General features: G+C 45.7%; 1 protein-coding gene across 1 annotated transcript in view; it reads left to right on the top strand.

The window, feature by feature from the left end:
* Positions 1–1270: 1270 nt before the first annotated feature.
* PGAP1 (post-GPI attachment to proteins inositol deacylase 1) overlaps positions 1271–27010 on the top strand; it is a 1319879-nt gene continuing 1294139 nt past the window's right edge. The window contains exon 1 of the mRNA XM_069733825.1: positions 1271–1589. Within this exon, the coding sequence (XP_069589926.1) occupies positions 1458–1589 (132 nt within the window). The 5' untranslated portion in view covers positions 1271–1457. The remainder of the gene's footprint in view (positions 1590–27010) is intronic.

Raw genomic sequence — 27010 nt, 5'->3', positions numbered from 1 at the left:
GGCCTCCTATGCTAAAATCTGATTTCATTTCTGCGTATGTTATTTCCCTCTCCTCTCACCGTCAATATTTGTGGGGGGCTATCTTTTCTTTGGGGATTTTCTCTGAGGCAAGATAGGTTTCCTGTTTCTGTCTTTAGGGGAAGTTAGATCTTAGGCTGTGCCGAGGGGTCTAGGGAGTGTCAGGTACCCCCCACGGTTATTTCTAGTTGCGCTGCTAGGTTCAGGGTTTCCGGTCAGTACAGATACCACCTCCTTCAGAGCTCGTCCCATATTGCTCTTAAACCACCAGATCATAACAGGTGTCTCCGCGGTGTTGGATGTTTTGATCTCCCCGACATCATTCATCCTTATGTTTATAGTCCTGACTAGGCAGGGGCCCCTTGCCAGGCGTGGAAACTCAGAGACCTTTTACCATGTGCGCCTGAGACGGCATGGCCATAAAGGGGCCCCTGAGAAGGTGTAGACACAAAAGGGTCCCTGACAAAGCAGGGATACAAAGAGGCCCCTGAGCAGGTGCAGACACAAAGGGGTCCCTGACCAGGCATGAACACTTAGGGGCCCCTGAGAAAGCACAGACATGAAGGAACCCCTGCATGGACAATCAGGGGCCTTTGCGTCCCAGGTGAAAACTTGAAGGGGCCCTGGGCAGTCGTGGGCACTTAGGAGCCCGAGCAGGGTCCAGCACAGAGGGCACAATGAATATTTCAGTATTGCATCAGTAAGGCTACTTTCACATTTCCGTCGGTAGTCGCCTGTCACAAAGCGTTGGCGCTACGTACCGACGGAAGTGTGTCCTTTCACATTTCCACGAAAGAGACAGAGAGAGACATTTCCTGCCGGGAATGCGCAGACGGGAAAACTGGATACAACACACAGAAAAACGTTCCCTTGGATGTTTTTCCCAGACGACGGGCCGCTAAACCCGACGCAACCAGTGCACGACGGACGCAATGTGTGGACATACGCATTGTGATGGTCAGTGCCTGACGGAAATATGAAAGTAGCCTAAACAGTCCTAGTCTGGTAAGCTGAGAGCAGGCTGAGTAATGTGAAAATCCTCCCACAGCGAGGAACCTTAGGTTGGAACCTAATGGCGGAATTGCCGCATTAAATGGGCGCCCGCTGAACGATCCTCTCAGCCGAACACCAGTGCACCGACACTTCATTAAACAGTAGTATATCGCTATGGCAACGGTGGCCGCGCTCTCTACCACACGAGGTAAACGTACTAACGTCAAGTGGAATGTTTTACGCAGACAGGCAGCCAATCAGTAGGTGCTTTACATTGGCCAATGGAAATGGCTGAAATTCTTGCAATGAGTGAGGCTTTTAGATGGCGAAGTCAGGAAGTGCATGGTAACGTGGAGTTCGTGCTGTAGCGTGCAGGAGAGGCGCCTGTAGTGCTGAAGGCAGCTCACGGTCCGCATTGTGCTCAGCCGGAGAGCTGTCACCGAACAATGAGGCCGGTCAGTGCCGGGGTTCATGGCTTGTCGGTGCTGCTTGTAGCCCTGGGTGTTCTGGATGTGCTCTTCGTGTATGAGACAAACAGGTGCAGCATGACCTATATGTTCGAATACCCACAATACCAGGTACGTGGCCACATAGTTCAGTCACGGCGACAGAGGGTTAACGCCTTCACCACACGGCCAATTCTGCTTTTCTCTTTTCCCCAGAATCTTGTTGTTTTAATGACATGGCTTGTTTTGTGTGGAACCAGTTGCACTTTTGAATGACACCATGAATTTTACTGGAGGACAGGAAGCAAAACCCAAGACTTTCCTCTGTGTCTATTATTCCCTTTGGGTCTTGAACCTGTAATCGTTTGTGCTCTGTACATCATTGTCAATGCGTTACTATATATAGCAAAAACCATAGCCTCCTTGGAATCCAGGCCGCAGGCGGGGGTTGTCCAGGCCGCAGGCGGGGGTTGTCTAGGCCACAGGCGGGGGTTGTCCAGGCCTTCCTGATTCTTTTTTGGACCTATACTGTAACATTCTGACAGTTTGTATTATGCCTCCTGTCAGCATTCATACACTGGTATGTGACTGGCTTCACTGCTGATTTTGGAGGAGCCGGTCAGTCACACCCTAACAGTCCCACCTCCCTGCGCCTCGCCTTTTTCTCCACAAGTGCATGTGCAGAAAGCCTTTCTCCTGCTGCCATTACCTTGTGTAAGTATGAGGCAGTGTTGGCCTAGGCCGGGACTGCAGGCCAGCACAGTGTGAATGGACATCTTGGTGCAAGCAATCAGCTGTGAATTTACATATACCGGTGTCTCTCCTATCTGCTGACTGGACTGCTCAGACCAATCAGTTGTCACCACTGGTGTCTTTTTCATAGGAGCTAGCGCTGCGATTACACTTGATTAGTCTCTCCTTCTATAGTGTTTCATCGTTCATAAAATTCTGTGAGGATCCCAGCGCTGACACAGGCTGGGAGGAAAATTTTAAAAATTGTCCCAGCGCTGGCTCCTATACAGTGAATGACACCAGCGATCAAAGCAAAAAATATTCATGTCCCACAGTAGAACTAAGTGGAAAAATACAAAGCCCCGCCCCCCAAAAAGCACAGAAATTAAGTAAAGCAGTTTAGTAACTAAAATGACAGCATTTCTGTTAACTCCTTAACAATTGCCAATATGCATTAAAGCAGCAGCCGCTATGGGGCCTTACTCCCTCACTGCTGTTTTAAAACTGCCATCGGGAATAAAGGTATTGCTCTCCCCAGAGTCGGAAAATCTTCGGGGTCTCGGCTACTGGGGCTAGCTGAGACCCTGGAGAACACAGAGTTGTATTGTCTGCTCTCAGATCACATAATACTGAATAACCACAATCACTTAAAAAAACAAACACAAAAAAAATAAAACAAAACTAGTGATGAACGCAAGTGCTTGCTTTTTGAGCTTGCATCGGGTGCGCGAGTGACATGCTCGAGTCCCTGCCCCATATTTTTTTCAGCTGTCACACAACCAAAAATCATGTGAGGATTGCCTAACATACATGGGCAATTCTTGCATGTTTTTTTTTGGGTGTCAAGCATCTGCGAAACAGGGTGGGAACTCGAGAACTCGCAATGTTCGGCGCATACCCGATTGCAAACTTAAGTAGAGAGCACTTTGCTCTCAACACTAACGGCAACATATTCAATATGGCGACCTAATGGTATCAATTTTTTTCATACCTATGGGTTCATAATCTTCACTAAAATCCTGATGTAGCTTCCAATATGAGGTCAATTGAGGGGAGTTTCTGCTGTTTAGGCACTGTAGGGGCCCTGCAAATGACACATGGTGCCTGCCATCTTTCAGCCAAATTTGTGTTCCAAAATTCAAATATTGCTCCTGTAGTTTCTCCAAACAGAGCTTTTTGAATACATTTGGGGTATCAACACACTCGTAATAAAGTAAATGACTAACTGTGGGGTTCACTTTTTGGTGCAAAAATTTTTGGGCTATAGCAAGATTTTAGAGGTAAATTTTTTTATTTTATTTTATTCCACTTTACATTAATTCCTGTGTAGCAACTAAAGGGTTAAAAAAATCCCTGACAACAGTTCTAGGGTATGTGCACACACTGCGGTTTTTGCTGCTAATCCGCAGTGGATTGGCCACTGCGGATTCACTGCAGTTTTCCATGTCTTTACAGTACCATGTAAACCTATGGAAAACAAAATCCGCAGTGCACATGCTGCGGAAAAAACGTGCGGAAACGTAACGTTATTTATTCCGCAGCATGTCAATTCTTTGTGCGGATTCCGCAGCGGTTTACATCTGCTCCATAATAGGAATCAGCAGGTGGAAAACCGCAGGTGGAATCCGCACAAAAACCGCACTAAAACGCAGTGCTGTTTAACTGTGGATTTCTAAAAACAGGTGTGGAAAAATCAGCAGAGATTCCATCTACATGTGCACATACACTTAAAGTATTTGAGGGATGCGGTTTTGAAAATGGTATCACTTTTGGGAGTTTACAATATATAGACCACTCAAAGTCCACTTTCCGAGTGGGTCATAGCACCGGCGCAAACTGTGACCTTTAAAATCTTAAATCTTTCTCTCTCCTCTATCTTCCCCTCCTCCTTCAAATACTCTATCATTACACCATTATTTAAAAAAACCCTCTGAACCGATCCTACACAAATAACTACCGACCAACATCAAATCTCCCTTTAATGTTTAAACTCTTGGAGTGCCTGGTCCACTCCTGCCTTACCCACTACCTCTCCACTCATTCTCTCCTAGATCCATCCACCTTCCGCCCCCTACAGAAACTGCACTCATCAAAGTGACTAATGACCTTTTGATAGCGAAACAGAGCAGTGACCACACTCTACTCTTTCTTTTTGACTTCTCTGCAGCTTTTGACACTGTTGACCACCATCTCCTACTCTCCATGCTCCAATCAATAAGCTTGAAGGACACTGCTCTCCCCTGGTTTTCTTCCTATCTTTCTCACCGCTCCTTCAATGTATCATTCGCTGGTTCCACTTCTTCTCCTCTTCCTCTTGGTGTCTCTCAGGGTTCAGTCCTTGGCCCTATTTTCTCTCTACACAGTCTCAGTTGGATAGACCATCAGCAAATTTGGCTTTCATCTTTAGACCAGAGACACACTAGCGATTGAAAACCAGTCTGAGTTTGTTCCTGTAAAGTTGGATGAGTGCAAGTCAACAGATAAGGCAGCACTCTGTAGCGCTATAGCATGCAAACATGAAATATGAAAATTGAATTGCATTACTGCACTAGAAATATGAAAAATTGAGAGTGCTTAGCGCCTAAATTGTCCAATTCATGTGTACCTGGCAGCCACGTTAAGGCGATTCTCGTTGCCAGGACCAAATGCAATCCTCTCTTAGACAGTCAACATCTCTCTGGGAACCTAATATGAATCCTCTCTTGGACTGAAGTCTATATCTCTGTGGAGGGTATAATCCTGCTGCAGTTAAAAACAGCTAAGGCTAAGGGGCGGAGTGCTCAGTCAGAAGGCTAATAATAATCCTAATGCAGTGCGATTGCTATCTGTTTGCAATGCGATTTTTAGCATAAGATTTTACATAGAACAATTTTCTATGTCATTTACACAGTTTTCAAAGGGAATATTCTTCAAAACACACACACCAGTTTTGTACAGTAAAATCGCAGCAGGACGCAACAGGATAGAATATTTGGTTTACATACAGTATATGCACGTTATTATACATTTTTATAGCGCCATTTATTCCATGGCGCTTTACACATGAAAGGGGCAAATAAAGACATGAGCAAAACAAAGCACACACGAGCACAGAAGGAGAGAGGAACCTGCCCGCGACGGCTCACAGTCTACAGGGGATGGGTGAGTATACACTAGGAGAGGGTAGAGCTGGTTGTGAGGCGGTTTAGCAGACTAAGGATCACTGCAGGTTGTAGGCTTGTTGAAAGTGTTGGGTCTTCAGGTTCTTTTTGAAGGTTTCCATGGTAGGCGAGAGTCTGATGTGTTGGGGTAGAGAGTAGGTGGGAAGCACGGGAGAAGTCTTGTATGTGGTTGTGGGGAATAGAGAAGGAGTTGTTGAGAGGATCGAAGATTGCGTGTGGGTAAGTACTGGGAGACCATGTCACAGTTGTATGGAGGAGACAGGTTGTGGATGGCTTTGTTCGTCACAGTAAAGGTACCGTCACACTGAACAAAATTACAACGATAACTATAGCGATCTGTGACGTTGCAGCGTCCTGGATAGCGATATCGTTGTGTTTGACACGCAGCAGCGATCAGGATCCTGCTGTGGCAGGGCTGCGCTTAGTAACCCGATGTTTACCCTGGTTACCATTGTAAATGTAAAAAAAAACAAAAAAAAAAAACAGTACATACTCACATTCCGGTGTCTGTCACGTCCCTCGCCTTCAGCTTCCCGCACTGACTGAGCGCCGGCCATAAAGCAGAGCACAGCGGTGACGTCACCGCTCTGCTTTACGGCCGGCGCCTACACAGTGCAGGGAAGCTGACGCCAGGGGACGCGACAGACACCGGAATGTAAGTATGTAGTGTTTTTTTTACATTTACAATGGTAACCAGGGTAAACATTGGGTTACTAAGCGCAGCCCTGCGCTTAGTAACCCGATGTTTAACCTGGTTACCCGGGGACTTCGGCATCGTTGGTCGCTGGAGAGCTGTCTGTGTGACAGCTCTGCAGCGACCACACAAGGACTTTCCAACGATCACGGCCAGGTCGTATCGCTGGTCGTGATCGTTGGAAAGTTGTTGTGTGACGGTACCTTTAAGGTTTGAACTGGAGCCTCTAGACAATAGGAAGCCAGTGAAGGGCTTGGCAGAGTGGAGAGGCTGGGGAAAAATGGGGAGACAGGATGATTAGTCGGGCAGCAGAGTGTAGGATGGATTGGAGTGGTGCTAGCGGGGAGGCCAGAGAGTAGGAGGTTGCAGTAATCGAGGCGGGAGATAAGGGCGTGCGCGAGCGTTTTTGTGGTTTCATGGTCAAGGAATGCCATCCGGAAAATATTTTTGCGTTTGAGCAGGCAGGAGGAGGCAAGGGCTTGGATATGTGGCTTTAAAGAGAGGGCCAGAGTCGAGGATCACCCCAAGGCACCGAGCATGCGGGACTAGGGAAAGTGAGCCTCCATTGACATTGATGGATAGGTCTGGTGGAGTTCATCGCGTCGCTGCAACGTGCCCAATAGCCAGTACATAGCAGGCAGCCTTTCTGGCGACTAATTACCCCAGGTGCAGTACCTCATCTGACCTGAGAGTAAGGGGGCGCCAGAAAGGCTGCCTACTCCCACTAAGACAGGAACAATAATTAACGCCGCAGTCGCTACAACATCACCCAAAAGCCTGCACACTATCACTGCCACCAGCTTCGATTAAACGGGTCCGAAGCTAACCCAACACAGTAGCGTAATTCCCTTCAGGAGACTTAGGGTACGTTTTAGAACAGGAGGAACGAACTAGTATTAACCCCTTCATGACCCAGCCTATTTTGACCTTAAAGACCTTGCCGTTTTTTGCAATTCTGACCAGTGTCCCTTTATGAGGTAATAACTCAGGAACGCTTCAACGGATCCTAGCGGTTCTGAGATTGTTTTTTCGTGACATATTGGGCTTCATGTTAGTGGTAAATTTAGGTCAATAAATTATGCGTTTATTTGTGATAAAAACGGAAATTTGGCGAAAATTTTTAAAATTTCGCAATTTTCACATTTTGAATTTTTATTCTGTTAAACCAGAGAGTTATGTGACACAAAATAGTTAATAAATAACATTTCCCACATGTTTACTTTACATCAGCACAATTTTGGAAACAAATTTTTTTTTGCTAGGAAGTTATAAGGGTTAAAATTTGACCAGCGATTTCTCATTTTTACAACGAAATTTACAAAACCATTTTTCTAGGGACCACCTCACATTTGAAGTCAGTTTGAGGGGTCTATATGGCTGAAAATACCCAAAAGTGACACCATTCTAAAAACTGCACCCCTCAAGGTACTCAAAACCACATTCCAAAAGTTTATTAACCCTTCAGGTGCTTCACAGCAGCAGAAGCAACATGGAAGGAAAAAATGAACATTTAACTTTTTAGTCACAAAAATTATCTTTTAGCAACAATTTTTTTATTTTCCCAATGGTAAAAGGAGGAACTGAACCACGTAAGTTGTTGTCCAATTTGTCCTGAGTACGCTGATACCTCATATGTGGGGGTAAACCACTGTTTGGGCGCACGGCAGGGCTTGGAAGGGAAGGAGCGCCATTTGACTTTTTGAATCAAAAATTGGCTCCACTCTTTAGCGGACACCATGTCACGTTTGGAGAGCCCCCGTGTGCCTAAAAATTGGAGCTCCCCCACAAGTGATCCCATTTTGAAAACTAGACGCCCCAGGGAACTTATCTAGATGCATAGTGAGCACTTTGAACCCCCAGGTGCTTCACAAATTGATCCGTAAAAATGAAAAAGTATTTTTTTTCACAAAAAAATAATTTTAGCCTCAATTTTTTCATTTTCACATGGGCAACAGGATAAAATGGATCCTAAAATGTGTTGGGCAATTTCTCCTGAGTACACTGATACCTCATATGTGGGGGTAAACCACTGTTTGGGCACATGGTAAGGCTCGGAAGGGAAGGAGCGCCATTTGACTTTTTGAATGGAAAATTATTTCCATTGTTAGCGGACACCATGTCGCGTTTGGAAAGCTCCTGTGTGCCTAAACATTGGAGATCCCCCAGAAATGACCCCATTTTGGAAACTAGTCCACCAAAGGAACTAATCTAGATGTGTGGTGAGGACTTTGAACCCCCAAGTGCTTCACAGAAGTTTATAACGCAGAGCCATGAAAATAAAGAAAAAAATTATTTTCTCAAAAATGATCTTTTAGCCCAGAATTTTTTAATTTTCCCAAGGGTAACAGGAGAAATTTGACCCCAATATTTGTTGTCCAGTTTCTCCTGAGTACGGTGATACCCCATATGTGGGGGTAAACTACTGTTTGGGCACATGCCGGGGCTCGGAAGTAAAGTAGTGACGTTTTGAAATGCAGACTTTGATGGAATGCTCTGCGGGCGTCACGTTGCGTTTGCAGAGCCCCTGATGTGGCTAAACAGTAGAAACCCCCCACAAGTGACCCCATTTTGGAAACTAGACCCCGAAAGGAACTAATCTAGATGTGTGGTGAGCACTTTGAACCCCCAGGTGCTTCACAGATGTTTACAACGTAGAGCCGTGAAAATAATAAATCATTTTTCTTTCCTCAAAAATGATGTTTTAGCAAGCATTTTTTTATTTTCACAAGGGTAACAGGAGAAATTGGACCCCAGTAATTGTTGCGCAGTTTATCCTGAGTATGCTGGTACCCCTTATGTGGGGGTAAACCACTGTTTGGGCACACGTCGGGGCTCGGAAGTGAGGGAGCACCATTTGACTTTTTAAATACGAGATTGGCTGGAATCAATGGTGACGCCATGTTGCGTTTGGAAACCCCTCAATTCTAACTCCAACACTAACCCCCCCACACCCCTAACCCTAATCCCAACTGTAGCCATAACCCTAATCACAACCCTAACCCCAACACACCCCTAACCCTAACCACAACACACCCCTAACCACAACCCTAATTCCAACCCTAACCCTAAGGCTATGTGCCCACGTTGCGGATTCGTGTGAGATTTTTCAGCATCATTTTTGAAAAATCTGCGGGTAAAAGGCACTGCGTTTTACCTGCGGATTTTCCGCGTATTTCCATTGTTTTTTGTGCGGATTTCACCTGCGGATTCCTATTGAGGAACAGGTGTAAAACGCTGCGGAATCCGCACAAAGAATTGACATGCTGCGGAAAATACAACGCAGCGTTTCCGCGCGGTATTTTCCGCACCATGGGCACAGCGGATTTGGTTTCCATATGTTTACATGGTACTGTAAACCTGATGGAACACTGCTGCGAATCCGCAGCCAAATCCGCACCGTGTGCACATACCTAATTCTAAAGGTATGTGCACACGCTGCGGAAAACGCTGCGGATCCGCAGCAGTTTCCCATGAGTTTACAGTTCAATGTAAACCTATGGGAAACAAAAATCGCTGTACACATGCTGCGGAAGAACTGCACGGAAACGCAGCGGTTTACATTCCGCAGCATGTCACTTCTTTGTGCGGATTCCGCAGTGGTTTTACAACTGCTCAAATAGAAAATCGCAGTTGTAAAACCGCAGTGAAATGCGCAGAAAAAACGCGGTAAATCCGCAGCGGTTTAGCACTGAGGATTTATCAAATCCGCTGCGGAAAAATCCGCAGAGGACCAGAATACGTGTGCACATACCGAAACCCCTAACCCTACCCCTACCCCTACCCCTATTCTAACATTAGTGGAAAAAAAAAATTTCTTTATTTTTTTTTATTGTCCCTACCTATGGGGGTGACAAAGGGGGGGGGGGGGGGTCATTATTTTTTTTATTTTGATCACTGAGATAGATTATATCTCAGTGATCAAAATGCAGTTTGGAACGAATCTGCCGGCCGGCAGATTCGGCGGGCGCACTGCGCATGCGCCCGCCATTTTGGAAGATGGCGGCGCCCGGGAGAAGACGGACGGACCCCGGCAGGATCGGTAAGTATGATGGGGGGGGGGGGGGATCGGAGCATGGGGGGGTGAATCGAAGCGCAGGGGGGTGGAACGGAGCACGGGGGGGGGTGGAACGGAGCACGGAGGGGGGTGGATCGGAGTGCAGGGGGGGTGATTGGAGCACGGGGTGGGTGATTGAAGCACGGGGGGAGCGGACAAGAGCACGGGGGGGGGAGCGGAGCACAGGACAGAGGGGAGCCGGAGCAGTGTACCGGACAGATCGGGGGGCTGGGGGGGCGATCGGAGGGGTGGGGTGGGGGCACATTAGTATTTCCAGCCATGGCCGATGATATTGCAGCATCGGCCATGGCTGGATTGTAATATTTCACCAGTTATAATAGGTGAAATATTACAAATCGCTCTGATTGGCAGTTTCGCTTTCAACAGCCAATCAGAGCGATCGTAGCCACGGGGGGGGGGGATGGGTGAAGCCACCCCCCCTGGGCTAAACTACCACTTCCCCTGTCCCTGCAGATCGGGTGAAATGGGAGTTAACCCTTTCACCCGATCTGCAGGGACGCGATCTTTCTGTGACACAGCATATGCGTCACAGGTCGGATTGGCACCGACTTTCATGACGCATACGCTGTCACAGGTCGGGAAGGGGTTAAATAATATACACCATCAAAAGTTTCAGGCAGTGTTTATAAAAAGATGTTACAATATGAGACAATTGAAATATGTACAAGATAATTATAAAATAAACAGGGATTAAATAAGAAAAAGGTACAACTCACATGTTCTCAGTTCATATCAAGCAAAAACCATGCTGGTGGGCGGAGCTCCCAAAAGTCCCAATACATGATGTCTGGCAGTGAGGGCTCCTCTGGTAAGGTTCAGACTGCAGGCTGGGTTAAGTGTGGGGCTTATATACTTCAGGCTCGTGACCTCACAAAAGGGGTTGAGTTACGATCGCCCTCCCCTTTCCTCAAACATACCAAATTTAACACAAAGTTTTATAATGCTCGTATCTCCGTGACAGAACATGCCAGCATCATAACTCACCCAGCATTCATCTTGTATTAAGATTTGCTCTCTATAGATACTAGATTCGGGCTAGTAGGGACACTCCATTCCAGAGAAATCTGTACTTATTTAACTGGTGGAATGAGAAGCTAGTGCTTATAGGGGCCGATAGATCTGCCTAAGGAGGTTAGCAATAGGTACTTTTTATCTTCCTATCCTAAATTGTTGGCCCAATATCTTGCTATAACAGAACAAAGAGCCGCATGTCTTATCAGACCAGTCACAACTGGAGGGTGCTTTGGGTTGCCACAGAGTGATAGACCTTCCTGGCTTGGGGGAGGGGTAGAGCATTGGAAGAAAGCTCCATTCACACCTTAAAACAAAGAGCATTGTGTCTCTGCCTCCCCCTCTCACACAGTCCCTGTGGTCTCTGGTAAGCTGCACTCACAGCCTGCAGAGAGGGAGGTGACACCTGGAGAGTGAGAGCAGGGCAGCTGACAGGACAGGGATTAAGGTGGTGAATGGCAAGAATGTTATTCACAAAAAATGCTGCTGAGCCCACTGTGTTCTGCTCCTCTGTAAACAAGCTGTGACTCTGATGCAGTAACTGCTGGTGATAGCAGGTCACAGGGCAGTCACACACAAAATGGCTCTGCCCTGTGATGCTGCTCTTCATTCTGCACCAGGGATATTAGACCACCCAAAAGGGGAGGGAAATGGTGATGTCAGCAGTTACTGCCCCATTTTTTGCTGCTGGTAAATCTTACTATAGCTGCTTGAGGTCTAAAACGGAAAATGCTCCGCCTAGTGGTAAATATGTATATTTGTAGAAAAATATATAATATTTTTCATATAGAAATGTTTGCAAATAGTGCAAACATTGCATTAATACATTTTAATTACTATTTTCCTATCGCCACGACAGCACCCCCTACGAGAGAGGGGATCCGCCCACCTTCCGGACAGGAACCTACAGGATTTAAAGGGGCGGTCCCCCTCACCACTCCAATTTGGGTTCCTGTCCGGACGGCGGGAGCCTGCAGGATGAACTCACCCGGGTCCACCATGCCTCTGCGCGGTATCTTTAAGGAACGGCAGAATCGGGGGCCTGGAAGCAGCGACGGGGGTGTCCTGCGTGCAGGGGCGGACAGGTGAATATTACATACTTACCTAGTCCCAGCGATCCTGACACTCACTCTGCCTGTCACAGCTGTCTTCGGTGCCGCAGCTTCTTTCTCTATCAGCGGTCACCGTTACCGCTGATTAGAGAAATGAATACGCGGCTCCACCCCTATGGGAGGTGGAGCCGCCTATTCATTTTTCTAATGAGCGGTCCCACGTGACCGCTGAAGAGGGGAAGAACTGCAGCACCGAAGACCGTGGGACGGCAGGGACAGCGCCAGGATCGCTGGGACTAGGTGAGTATGCCGCAGCGCCCTCACCCGCCGACCCTGCCACCCACCTTGACTCGAGTATAAGCCGAGAGGGGCACTTTCAGCCCAAAAATTTGGGCTGAAAATCTCGGCTTATACTCGAGTATATACGGTATCCCTTTGACGAAAATGATCTGGCAGAATGGATGAAAGTCCCAAAAGTGGATGCAGCGGTGGCTTCTACATCTAAAGCCGGTGCCTTGCCGCTGGAGGATGTAGGCCTTCTGAAAGATCCGTCGGATAGGAAAGCGGACATGTTTTTGAAGAAGGTGTGGGAATCTGCTGGAGCATTCAAACCGGCGATCTCTAGTACGTGTACGGCTAGATCTGTCATGGTTTGGATAACCCAGCTGGAGGAACAGCTGAAATCCAAGGTGCCCAGAGACAAGATGCTGAACTCCCTATCGCAAATACGGGAAGGGGTGGCATATTTAGCGGATGCATCTGTGGATTCTCTAAAATTAGCAGCCAGATCAGCAGGTCTCTCAAACGCTGCTCGCCGAGCCCTATGGCTTAAGACCTGGAAAGGGGATGCCCAGGCGAGAGCTAAACTGTGTACAATTCCGTGTAGGGGTGAGTACCTGTTTGGCCTGGTATTGGATGACATCCTAGCTAAAGCTGAGGATAGGAAAAAGGGTTTTCCTAAAGTATTCAATCCTACCTTTAGGAATACCTTCAGGAGATGCTTCCAATACCGAAGACCTTAGCAGAACCGAGACTGGGAACCAACAGACCCGAAGAAGAAAGGTTCGGACTTTAATGCCTCATCATCTTCCTCAAGACGCAGAAGAAATTATCGTTAATAAAGATCTCCCAGTAGGGGGCAGGTTAAAACACTTCTATGCTCAGTGGGCCAAAATAACTTCGAGCAATTGGGTTCTGGGTATAATTAAGTCGGGGTTAGAATTCCAGGAAAGACCTTCTCATTTTTATATCTTGACTGCCCCTGATTCCTTAGACCAACAAAAGGCCCTTGAAAAAGAGGTTCAGATGTTAAGACAGAAGGTAGTTATAGTAAAGGTTCCAAAACATCAGCAGGGGAAAGGGTTCTATTCCCCTTTATTTTTAATCTCCAAACCAGATTGATCCTTTCGAACTATCATAAATTTACAGAGATTGAAGAAGTATCTACAATACCATGCCTTTAAAATGGAATCTATTAAAACGGTGACTAAACTTCTTTTTCCCAGATGTTATATGATAGTCCTGGATTTAAAGGATGCATATTACCATCTGCCCATTCACCAGGATCATCAACCATTCCTCAGAATGGCGGTGCGCTTAAATGACCAGGTCAGACACTTTCAGTTTACTGCAATGCCATTTGGTCTATCTATGGCGCCGAGGGTGTTTACTAAGGTAATTGCGGAAGTAATGGCCTGTGTCGGAGAACACGATACATTAATTATACCCTACTTGGATTACTTCCTGGTAGTGGGAAATTCGTTTTTTCAGTGTAGGAGTCGCCTAAATAATGTAATATCTTCCTTACAGGACTTGCGTTGGCTAGTCAATATAGAAAAATCAAGATTGGAACCATCAACGACTCAGACTTTCCTGGGTATTCTGCTAAGTTCGGAAGAACAACTATATTTCCTTCCGGAAGAGAAGAAGCAGAGGATTGTGCACAAAGTCAGTACTGTAACAAAAAAAAACAGATCTGACTTTGAGAGATGCTATGTCCCTTCTGGGATCCCTAACATCTTGCATACCGGCCGTCCAGTGGGCGCAATTCCACACTCGAGTATTGCAGGCCCAGGTCTTGGATGCAGAGAGGAGTCTTCAAGGGCAATTAGGCGGAATACTCAGGCTATCCACCGCCACTCTACACAGTCTGAAATGGTGGCTATACATGGGACATTTAGGAAAAGGAGTACGCTTGAGTATAGTACCAGACAACACGGTCACAACCGATGCCAGTCCGATAGGATGGGGAGCTCATATAGGAGATGTTTGGACTCAAGGGCAATGGTCTCTCTTAGAGGCTCAAGAGTCCTCGAATTGGAAAGAGCTTACGGCAGTAAAACAGGCCCTACTCAGGTGGCTACCATCTCAGCAGGATTCACATGTAAGGGTCCAGTCAAACACAACAGTAGTAGCGCATCTCAACCATCAAGATCTCTAATGAACACCACCACAGACATACTCAACATAGCCGAAGCTCACTTTTGCTCTCTGTCAGCCGTTAACATTCGGGGAGAGCTCAACACAGAGGCAGATTACCTCAGCCGTCATTCTCTACGTCAGGGAGAATGGGTTCTAAAGATACCGTCACACTAAGCGACGCTGCAGCGATACCGACAATGATCCGGATCGCTGCAGCGTCGCTGGAGAGCTGTCACACAGACAGCTCTCCAGCGACCAACTATGCCGGTAACCAGGGTAAACATCGGGTTACTAAGCGCAGGGCCGCGCTTAGTAACCCGATGTTTACCCTGGTTACCAGCATAAACGTAAAAAAAAAAAAACACTACATACTTACCTTCCGCTGTCTGTCCCTCGGCGCTCTGCTTCTCTGCCCTGTGTAAGCACAGCGGCCGGAAAGCACCTTTCCGGTCGAAACGCGTAGCCAAACTCACGCAGGTCATAGTGTTGTCTTCATGGAGCTCGTGATTTTTCATGTTTTTATATTTTCCCAATAAAGTTTGTTTATTTTACCTTTTGGAGCTGGAACATCGTGTTTTTTTTTTTTTTTTTTTTTCCATGGGCAATATACTACCTGGCTGGGCAATATACTACGTGACTGGCCAATATACTATCTGGCTCTGTGCTGTATACTACGTCACTGGACAATATACTACGTGACTTAGCAATATACTACGTGACTGGCCAATATACTACGTGGGCTGTGCAATATACTACGTGGACATGCATATTCTAGAATACCCGATGCGTTCGAATCGGGCCACCATCTAGTATTCCCATATTCTTCTGAGTCTTTAAGATTTGAAGCTACCTTTTTAATACCAGTAATTTCATGTCCATAATGTTATGATCCGGGAGACAGAAATGTATTGCCACAGGTAGATCCATTCTTTTTTCTCTTACTGTATGGCGATGAGAGTTCATTCTTGTTCTCAGTTTCTGCCCTGTCTCCCTTACATACAGACCCCCAGTTGGACATCTCAGAGACAGAAGAATCTGGGAATATAAACTAATGATGACCTTTGACAGTCTTTGTGCAGGAATGAATGTGTCGCGTGGATTTACCGTATATACTCGAGTATAAGCCGACCCGAGTATAAGCCGACCCGAGTTTAAGCCGACCCCAAACCCCCCCCCCCCCCCCCCCTAATTTTGCCACAGAAAACTGGGAAAACTTATTGACTCGAGTATAAGCCTAGGGTGGAAAATGCAGCAGCTACCGGTGAATTTCAAAAATAAAAATAGATGCTACATACCGTTCATTATGGCCCCATAGATGCTCTATATAGAAGAAAATTATACCAAATAGGATCTCAACTATAATATCATGTAAACTATCCTAAAATCATAAATCTTTATTAATTGAACCCATACGTTGGTTCACACCACAGAACAGACACAAATATCAAAACAAAAATACTGTGCTCAAAAACAAACACTGAGTTTAAAATTGGGGTATACTGTGTATCCCTAGTGAGCACTACACTCACAACCTGCCTGGCTGTGGGGGTTGGCACCCTTTAGGGAAATGTTGTGGCGCCCCCACTCAACGGTGGCTGTCCCTGGATGTCCTGATAAACCCTATGATAGCCACGGGACACCCACTACCCACAGCCTAGGACCCACTGCAGGTTAAACAAAGATACTCCTACACTAAAGGAATACTAGGTCCCCATGTATAAAAACAAGTATAAAGAACACAGAAGGCAAACAAGCAGTGACATGCTATTGAGGGAGTCTTTTTGGGGCACAGTCTCTTATAGGTTCATTACACCCATTATGGCTGATTCTACCAACTATGGCTGAACCGACTGAAAAATGTCACCCAAAGATACACAAATGTGTGACCATATGTATAGATATCATAGTCCAGACACTTATCTCCCTTCATGCGTCGTTTGCCACTGACCGCAGCGCCTCTATGCGTTTTGCCCCATGCAGGCTCCTCAGGAGGCAAGATTCATTGATGCAATGTGTCCTGATGCGGTGTCATGGCTGCATAGCCCATATGTCTCATGCTTTTTAACCCCCCCGCCACAATAATAGCTAGCGGTGTGTCCAGCCCCTCACCTGCGTGTTTCCGGTGAGTCCGATCTCTCCCCGTCACACCACGCATGCTCCCGCTGACCCGCATATGCTCAGCTGTCGCCGATATGGCGTCAGAGCTCCTGCAACAATTTGATTTTCGGTGCACAGCCACAGCGACTCTCACTACTTCCGGGTCATTTCTCCTGTGCGCAGACTGCGCATACTCCAAGCTCCCGACTCCAAGTATGGAGTACAACAGTGGCGCCCGCATCTGCGCACATTCCCCGGTATACCCTGCGCATGCGCACCGCTTATATTCACATTATAGCGGTAAAGTGGTGCATCCTTATATTTTCTATAGCATATTGGAGCCGGACCGCCAGAAAAGGAAATCCCTATTTATCTCTCCCTTATTTTATATATACTTCCATGTCCGAAATTTTACAGCCAAAACACACCGCCATAATGCATTAGCGCATGCGCATGGCCATTATTCATCAGACATCTGTTCTCTAGACAGGGGGACCTCACAGCCTCTTTCCCCATTTCAGTTCATATTTGTGATGACATAGTGCATATCATCACATCCCTCTATGGCTGATAGACAGCACTCACTATGTGTCCCTGATAATAATAATAATACCCAATTTTTTACCCTAATCCGGGTATATCCACTGAGAGGAGACCTAATGCTGAGTATAGAGGATTATGCGGATTTATTGTTAACAGTGGGGAAGCGGAGTGTTGATACCTAAACAAATGTTGCACACTGATCTGCAGAGCTCCCTTTTTCCAACGGGAGACTAAGACAAAAATTAGAAATATGCACGGCTTTTTAGAAATGTGACCACTTTCTATTTCTCCTAATTCGGCTAGACTACAAGAAACAGGCAAACGACAATTGTTCATTCAGCCCTTTAGGTTCAAGGCTCCCCATTCTAAATATCCATTCACACTCCCTCCTCAGAATGGTCTTATCAGCGTCACCCCCTCTGGGGTTAATATTCACCACTTCAATGATAGCAAAATTAACACTTTTTACATCTCCTCCATGATGGGTTTGTATATGCTTCGCTAGTGGGGTATCCCGATTGTTTCTGATGTCTCCCATATGCTCCCCCACTCTTCTCCTCAACTCCCTTTTAGTTTTACCTATATAATCTTTTGGGCATGAGCATTTCGCCATATATACTACCCCTGTGGTTTTACAGTTGGAGAAGTTTAGCTGATAATATACCCTCCCTGTGGTCGAGCTGCGGAATGATTTCCCTGGTTCCATCCATCTACACATGCTGCAGTTTCCACATTTGAAAAAACCGCATGGCTTTCTGTCTAGCCAGGTTCCACTCGGTTCCGGCCTTCTGTATTGGCTATGTACGAGCATATCCCTAACGACTTCCCTTTCCTGAAGGTGATACTGGGGTATTTCCCCACCGCATCTCTGTTCGGGATCCAGTCTAATGATGTCCCAATGTTTGAGCAATATTTTTCGGATCTCTTGATCAAACGTTCCAATTATCCTGATATCCTCTTTTCCTTCCTCAATTTCCCCATTTTTTTGTAGAAGTTTTTGTCTGTCCGTTTTTGTGGCATGCTCAAAAGCTGTATCGAGTACATGCTCAGGGTATCCTTTTTCTCTGAATCTCCTGTACGTATCCCCTGCTTGCCTGTCAGAGATCTTTTCTGGAACTGTTCCTTTTTAACCTCAGGAACTGTCCCTTAGGGATCCCTCTTTTCAGGGAGGCCGGATGATGGCTTTGCCAGTGCAGGAGACTGCTAGTAGGCTTCCGGTATATACTCGTGGAGATGCCTCCTCTATTCTCTTTCCTGATAGTTACATCCAGGAATGCCAACTCTCGTTTTTGGATCTCCGATGTGAATCTGAGACCTAAACCGTTACGATTCAGGTCCCCCAGGAAGTCCCCAAATCTTTCTCTTGTCCCTGTCCACACCAAAAACACATAGTCTATGAACCTGTACCAGACTAAAATAGAATCCTGCCACCAACTAGATTCACCTCTAAACACCACTGTTTCCTCCCACTAGCTCAGGAACAGATTTGCATATGATGGGGCACAGGGACGCCCCATCGCGGTGTCCCTGAGCTGGTGGTAGTGTCTTCCATCAAACGTGAAGGTGTTATGGGTGAGCGTAAATTCTAGAAGGGATAGTACAAATGTATTGTATTGTGTTCTCTGCAAGCCACCGACCTTTGTTGTAGGTAAAACTCCACCCCTCTCATCCCTGCCTCGTGTGGTATGCTGCTATATAGGGCCTCTATGTCAATAGACGCCAACCAATGCTCCTCCTCCAGATGTATTCCCTCCAATTTTAGTAGCAGGTCTGCCATGTCTCTCAGGTATGACGGAGTGGCAACTACAAAGGGACGTAGAATTTGGTCCACATAGATTCCGCAGTTCTGTAACAGGGAGTCGACCCCTGACACTATTGGTCGTCCCTTTAATGGGTTCAACCCTTTCTGAACTTTTGGGAGTGCATAGAAAGTGGCCGTGAGTGGAAACTTAGGTAGCAGAAAATCATACTCCTGTTTTGAAATAAGATCCAGGGAATGGGCCCTTTCCAGTAATGTTCTCAACTCTTCCCCAAAAGTCCTCAATTGGCTACGATTCAAAATCTCATATGTCTCTCCATCACACAGAATGGACTGACACATCAAGCGATACTCTGTATGATTCAGAATGACCAGATTTCACCCGTTGTCTCAGGGTTTAATTATTATCTGGTCATTTCTTTTGAGGGTATCCAGGGCTAAACATTCATCCTCTGACATATTGCCACTTTTTTCCCATTCCAAATTATTTAGTTTTCTAAGGTCCCTCTCCACCAATAGTGCAAAGACGTCGCTGTTGCTTGTATCACCCTGCGGTGGCATCCTTGCACTTTTATTTTTTAAAGATGTAAATGGACCTTTTCCATCTAGGGGGACTCTGTCATTTTCTCGAAGGAAATCTCTAAGCGCCTGGTACCCCTCTTTATCCTCATAATCGAGGCCGTATTGATGGCATTCTTCCCGAGTATTATGCTGAAAAAACTTTCTCCACTTGAGCTTTCTACAGAACAAGTTCAGATCCTTCACCCATTCAAAGCAATTATATTTATTTGTCGGTACAAAATTAAGGCCCCTAGATGGTACACACATTTCATTCTTTGTAAGCAGGTGCAAGGACAGATTCACGTTTTGTCCTTTTATTGGTTGAATCGAGTTCTCAGCTCGTATCCTGTTCTCGCACCCCGCTCCAAAAAAGATGATGACGAGGAGGATGAAGGATGGTTGTGTAGATGCCAACCCTCCATTGTGTGGAAAGAAAGAGGCCGACATTCCTGCAGCCCCTTTGTATGTTCCCCTTCCTCTTTTTCCTGATTTTCCTCTCCCATTCTGCCATTTCTGTCTGTGTGGTTCCCCTAAACTGTTGTAATCTAACACCTGTAGGATCTGTTTTTTCGGTGTCTGAGGTGTCTATGTCCGAGGATGATGCCTCTGACTGCCTTTCTTTTTGAAAGTTGAGAATCTGATTGTCACTAAAGCCCCATAGATGCTCCATATAAAGCTGTGCCATATAGAATGCATATATAATGCTCTGCACCATTCATTATGGCCCCATAGATGCTCCAGATAAAGCTGTGCCACATATAATGCTCTGCAGCGTTCATTATGGCCCCATAGATGCTCCACATAAAGCTGTGCCATATAGAATGCTCTGCACCGTTCAGTATGGCCCCATAGACGCTCCATATAAATCTGTGCAATATATAATGCTGCTGCTGCAATAAAAAAACAAACAAAAAAACGACATACTCACCTCTCTTGCTTGCAGCTCCTCAGCGTCTCTCCGCACTGACTGTTCAGGCAAAGGGCAGCGCGCACACTAGTACGTCATCACACCCTCTGACCTGAACAGTCACTGCGAGAGGATGAGAAGACGAAGCGGCGCCCGGCGTGTGGAACGCGGACCGTTAACTATGAGATACTTACCTGCTCCCGGCGTCCCTGGCTCCTTCCCCCGGGTGCCGCAGCCTCTTCCTCTGTCAGCGGTCACCGTTACCGCTCATTAGAGAAATTAATATGTGGCTCCTCCCCCATGGGAGTGGAGTCCATATTCATAACTTTAATGAGCGGTACCATGTGACCGCTGAACAGGGGAAGAGCTGTAGCACCGAAGACCGTGGGACGGGCAGGGGGAACGCCGGGACTAGGTGAGTATGCGACACGCTTTCTCCCCCTCACCCGCCGACCCCACTGCCGACAGTGACACGAGTATAAGCCGAGAGGGGCACTTTCAGCCCAAAAATTTGGGCTGAAAATCTCGGCTTATACTCGAGTATATACGGTATGTCTTTTTATGTCAACTAAGGAATTTGCCCCTCAGACCTTGTGAGGTCATCACAACAGAACAAGACCCCAATCAGAGGACAATGTAAAAAAACAAACAAACAAAAAAAAACATTCCTTATCTAAGAACTGGTCCAATATTTATGGACATAACTGTTTATCACTCATGGTAATTCTTCTTCATGTTACTTTTCTTATCCATGATTTTTTTTTTCTGTGATGTGTTGTGCATAAATGTAATCCTCCAGAATTTCTTTTAGTCTATGCCTGATGAAGAGACCTGTTGTCCCGTAAGCTTAATATTTACCATCTTTTCAGTTGGGGATTAAAAGGTATCAACCACTGAGGACTCTCAATTATAAATATTTTTCTATCCACTGGCTAACACGGTACCAAGATATATATCTTTCCTGTATTAGATAACCAAACTTAAGGTACCTTCACACTGAGCGACGCTGCAGCGATACCGACAACGATGTCGATCGCTGCAGCGTCGCTGTTTGGTCGCTGGAGAGCTGTCACACAGACAGCTCTCCAGCGACCAACGATCCCGAGGTCCCCGGTAACCAGGGTAAACATCGGGTTACTAAGCGCAGGGCCGCGCTTAGTAACCCGATGTTTACCCTGGTTACCTGCGTAAACGTTAAAAAAACAAACACTACATACTTACCTTCAGCTTCTGTCCTCCGGCGCTCTGCTTTCCTCTGCACTGTCAGCGCCAGTCAGCCGGAAAGCAGAGCGGTGACGTCACCGCTGTGCTTTCCGGCTGGCCGGCGCTGATACAGGATGCAGGAGGAGTGCAGAGAAGCAGAGCGCCGGGGACAGACAGCTGAAGGTAAGTATGTAGTTGTTTTTTTAACGTTTACGCTGGTAACCAGGGTAAACATCGGGTTACTAAGCGCGGCCCTGCGCTTAGTAACCCGATGTTTACCCTGGTTACCAGTGAAGACATCGCTGGATCGGCGTCACACACGCCGATCCAGCAATGTCAGCGGGAGATCCAGCGACAAAATCAAGTTCTGGACTTTCCTCAGCGACCAACGATCTCCCAGCAGGGGCCTGATCGTTGGTCGCTGTCACACATAACGATTTCCTTAACGATATCGTTGCTACGTCACAAAACAACGATATCGTTAACGATATCGTTATGTGTGATGGTACCTTTATTTGAAATTAGACAAAAATGTAAAACACAAACACAAAATGCATTATTTAAATGAAGGTCTTTATTATTAAGGAAAGAGAAATCCAAACCTACAGGGCCCTGTGTGAAAGTGATTTCTCTCCCCCCACCCTCTTAATTTATGCTTTTATCTGTGATTTATCATATTTTTGGGAAGCTGAACTCAAAAATTTCCTAGTCACACCCAGGCTTGATTACTGCCATTCCTGTTCTCTATCAAGAAATCACTTTAATAGGACCTGTTTGACAAAGTGAAGACGATCAAAAGACCCTCAAAAGCTAGAAATAATGCTGTAATCCAAAGACATTCTGGAACAAATGAAAAACAAAGTAATTGAGATCTGTCATTCTGCAAAAAGGCTCTAAATCTATTTCTAAAGCTTTAGGACTCCAGCGAACCACAGTGAGAGCTATTATCCACATATGGCGAAAACATGCAACAGTGTTGAATGTTCACAGGAGTGGCTGGCCTACCAATATTGCCTCTAGAACGCAGCGACGACTTGTTCAAGAGGTCACTTAAGACCCCACAGCAACATCCAAAGAACTGCAGGCCTTTCTTGCCTCAGTTAAGGTCAGAGACTGGGCTAAAATGCCTTGCAGACAGAGTTCCAAGACAAAAACCACTGCTGAGCAATAACAACAAAGTCTTGCCTCAGTTTTGACAGAAAATATCTTGATGATCCCCCAAGACTTTTGGGAGAATACTCTGTGAACTGACAAGAGAAAAGTTGATCTTTTTGGAAGGTGTATGTCCCATTATGTCTAGAGTAGAAGTAACAGCATTTCATTAAGGAACATCATACCAACAATAAAATATGGCTATGGTAGTGTAATGGTCTGAGGCTCTAATGCTACTTGAGGACCTGGAAGACTTGATGTAGTAAAGGGAACCTTGAATTCTGCTGTCTATTAAATCCTGAAGGAAAATGTCTGGCCATCTGTTCGTGACCTTAAGCTGAAGCGCATTCGGGTTATGCAGCAAGACAATGACCCAAATCGCACTAGCAAGTCCATCTCTAAATGACTTAAGAAAAGCAAAATTGATACTTTGGAGTGGCCTAGTCAAAATCCTGACCTTAATCCAATAGAGATGCTCTGACATGACCTTTTAAAAAAGCTGTTCATGCTGAGAAACCCTCCAATGTGGCTTAATTACAAGTATTCTGTATAGATGAGTGGGCCAATATTCCTCAAGAGCGTTGTAAAATACTCGTTGCCAGTTATTGCAAAGGCTTGATTGCAGTTGTTGCTGCTAAGTGTGGTTCAACCACTTATTGAGTTAAGAGGGCAATAACTTTTTCATACAGGACCCTGTGTGTTTAATTTCTTTTTTCCTAGGGCTACTTTAACACTTCCGTCTTATCAGATGCGTCGCAATGCGTCGACGCGACGTATCGACGGATGCGTCAAAAATAGTGAAAAACGTGTGCAATGCATCCAGTATTTCGACGAATCCGCTAGACTGTTCCCTCGAAAAACTGGATTCGTTGCATCCGTTTTTTTTTTTTTTTTGTTTTTTTTTAACGGATCCGTTTTCCATGGCTAAAAATTGGAGTCTCCCAAATGTGATTGGCTACTGGAAAATAGGGAAAACTATATATTGACTGTTGTTAGACCCCCATCTTTGATTGGGTTTAGAGAAAGTGGCAGAGATGGAGGAAGTGCTTGTGAAGATTGCGAACGTAGTTACTGATTTTGTTTTTGAGGCCAATAGGCTGGATATAATAGTTAGGGAGAAGGAGGCAGCAGCAAGACGGAGGATTCTTCTACAGTGACGTCGCCGGCGACGCCTATGGATACATCCCATAAACGCACAGTGGATGACCCAGGGGTGTGTATTCAACTCTCTACATGGAGTTGCAGCAGAACCCGGATACATTTTTTTAATTATGTTCGGATGAGGCAGGAACACTTTAATGTTTTGGTGGAACTTGTTGGGGATGTCATCCAAAGGCAGGACACATATGAGGTTTTCTATCTCAACGGCGGAGCGGCTGATGGTGACACTGCGGTAAGCCTACTTGTTGTTTTTATTTTTTTTTTTTACCATTGTTCATATTTAATGACATGTAAACATGTTTTAACCAATGGAAAACCACATCAGCAGTGAACAGGCTGCAGAAAATACTGCGCTGAAACACTGCGTTGCATTTTCTGCAACATGTCAATTATTTTATTTTTTGTGCCCATTTCACAGTGTTTAACACTTGCTCCATAATAGGAATACAACGGTTTTAAAAGTGCTGGTTTACATGGGCACTAACTAAAACAGAACAAAAACTTCCGCAGTGCCGTGTATCAAAACTGTAAAAAAAAAAAAAAAAAAAAATTATATTTTTGAAAATTGCTTCAAAATTTAATGTTGGTGTTGCAATTTTTAATAACATCTTTATACGTTTTTCACAGATTCCGTGCTACCGGAGAATCCCTAACTTCACTGCATTACCAGTTCCGCTTTGGAATATCGACAATTTCCGGAATTGTGAAAGTGACCTGCCGCGCACTCTAGGATACTTTGCATCAAGAATACATTCCAAATCCCACTACGGACATCTGGCTGCAGAGGGCTGAAAATTTTGCCATTTCCCAAATTGCTTTTGTGCTGTAGATGGCAAACATATCCGTAGTTACAAACCTCCAGGATCAGGCTCAGAGTACTTAAATTACAAAAAGTACTTTTCAATAGTACCCATGGCCATAGCGGATGCCAACTGTAAATTTATTGCTGTGGATATTGGAGCCTATGGCCGGTCAAACTCCTCACAAGTCTTCCAAACTTCTCCGATGGGGCGTCTTGTATATGGAGACAGCTATGATTTTCCACCAGCAAGACCACTCCCGGGAACATCTGGACCACCTATGCCATTTGTGTGTTGGTGATGAGGCATTCCAGCTGTCACAACACCTAATAAAACCTTATTCAAGTAGAGATTTGACCCGAACCAAAAGAGTATTTAATTACCGCTTAACGAGAGCAAGACGAGTGGTCGAGTGTGCGTTTGGAATTTTAACCGCAAAGTGGCGAGTTCTGCTAACTGCCATAAAACTGCACACAGAGACTGTGGATGAGGTTGTCAAGGCCTGTGTGGTGCTGCATAATTATGTGATTTCCCAGGAGCCAGTTTCCATGGATGATGAGGACTCTCGGACAACCTTGTGGGATTACCAAAGCAACTCTGTTCGGGCCGCAGGTTCGGTTTCCAGAATGAGGGACCACTTTGCTGAGTATTTCATGTCACCTGAAGGCAGAGTTCCATGTCAAGACAACATAGTTTGAGATCTTTCTCTGATGTCTCTGTGAATAGTGTTAATGTACAAAGTGTTATGATTTTATTTACACCCAGTTTAATTACTTAGTTCCTAAAAGTTTGGTATGTTTTCTAATAAACCAAATATGTTATACCTTTTAAACATGTGTTATGTTTTTGTACCTTTTTGTTTCTTATCATAGTTAAATCAAGACACTTAACAATAAAATATTTTTGAAACAAAGATAAATTTTGTTTCACCTATTTTTAATATAACTTTTTTATAACTTTTTGTGTAAAACCAAATTTTTTTTTTGACCCCTTTTTGGGGTAAACACTTTTTTTTTTTTTTTTTTTAAAGAATTTTTTACAAAATATTTAACAGGTTTATTTTTAGACAACAAACATTTTAAATTTTTACAACTCTGTAAAATGTGGGGTGGAGATACTACTGGAGAGGCTGGAAGGTTGGACCACGTCGATAAGGGGGAAAGTCTACTGGGTTGGGGTTGATGTGAAGTGAAAGGGGGGAACAACATGAAACTGATCAGGGAGGTCAGGTTGGACAGGGAGTGGTGTTGGTGTAGGTGGCAAAGTAAACGGGGAAGGAAAGTTAGACAGGGAAGAAAACGCTGGGGAGGAAGTTAGATATTGGGCCTGGGTTGGGGTATGGGTTTGGAATTGGGCCCGGGTTTGGAATTGGGCCCGGGTTTGGAATTGGGCCCGGGTTTGGAATTGGGCCCGGGTTTGGAATTGGGCCCGGGTTTGGAATTGGGCCCGGGTTTGGAATTGGGCCCGGGTTTGGAATTGGGCCCGGGTTTGGAATTGGGCCTGGGTTTGGAATTGGGCCTGGTTTAGGAAACTGCAAGTGGCTTGGAAAGGGATGGTAGGAGAAACGGTGGCTGTGTGGGGAGGTGTGGGAGTTGGAGTGGCTTGGGTGATGATCTGCACTAGAGCAGCATGGCAGCCTTGCATTACCTGCATCTGCTGGTCAAGAGTAAGCTTTTCCATGCTCCTGAGCATTGATTGGAAAAACAGGTTGTTAGGATGCATTCAGATGCAAGGGATTCTCCAATCCAAGCGACTGCTGTGTAAACTGATGCGTGTTTGCACCATGTTGAACCCAGCAGCCACTTGCTCTCCCAAAATTTTGAAAGAGCTCTGGAAGGATGCATTCAGATGCAAGAACTCAGGAGCATAACTCCTTTCCTGACCCCTCAGTCGCTGCTGCCACGAACCTAGTGGTGGTCTAGAGGTGACAGGATCAGAGGGGTGGGGTAAAGGGAAAGCTAACTCTTCACCAGCAGCTTCAAGTGACGAAGGCTGCAATGATTCTCCAGTGCTGGCGGTGGGTGAAGTGGATGGGGCAGAGGTACCGGAAGGGCGAAATAAGGGGTCAGAAGGGTGGGGTCTAACGACGTGGCCCACGATGGCGGACTCCTGAGAGATCGCTCTAGAGGGGTCCAAGGTAGATGCTGGCTCCCTATGACTACAGAAGGTGCTGTGAAATAGGAAAGAAACAACTAATATATTGATCGGAAAAAGCCCTGCCTGA

The sequence above is a fragment of the Ranitomeya imitator genome, chromosome 7 (genome assembly GCF_032444005.1).
Source record: "Ranitomeya imitator isolate aRanImi1 chromosome 7, aRanImi1.pri, whole genome shotgun sequence".
Classification (NCBI taxonomy): Eukaryota; Metazoa; Chordata; class Amphibia; order Anura; family Dendrobatidae; genus Ranitomeya; species Ranitomeya imitator.
This window is presented reverse-complemented; position numbering and strand designations above follow the sequence as displayed.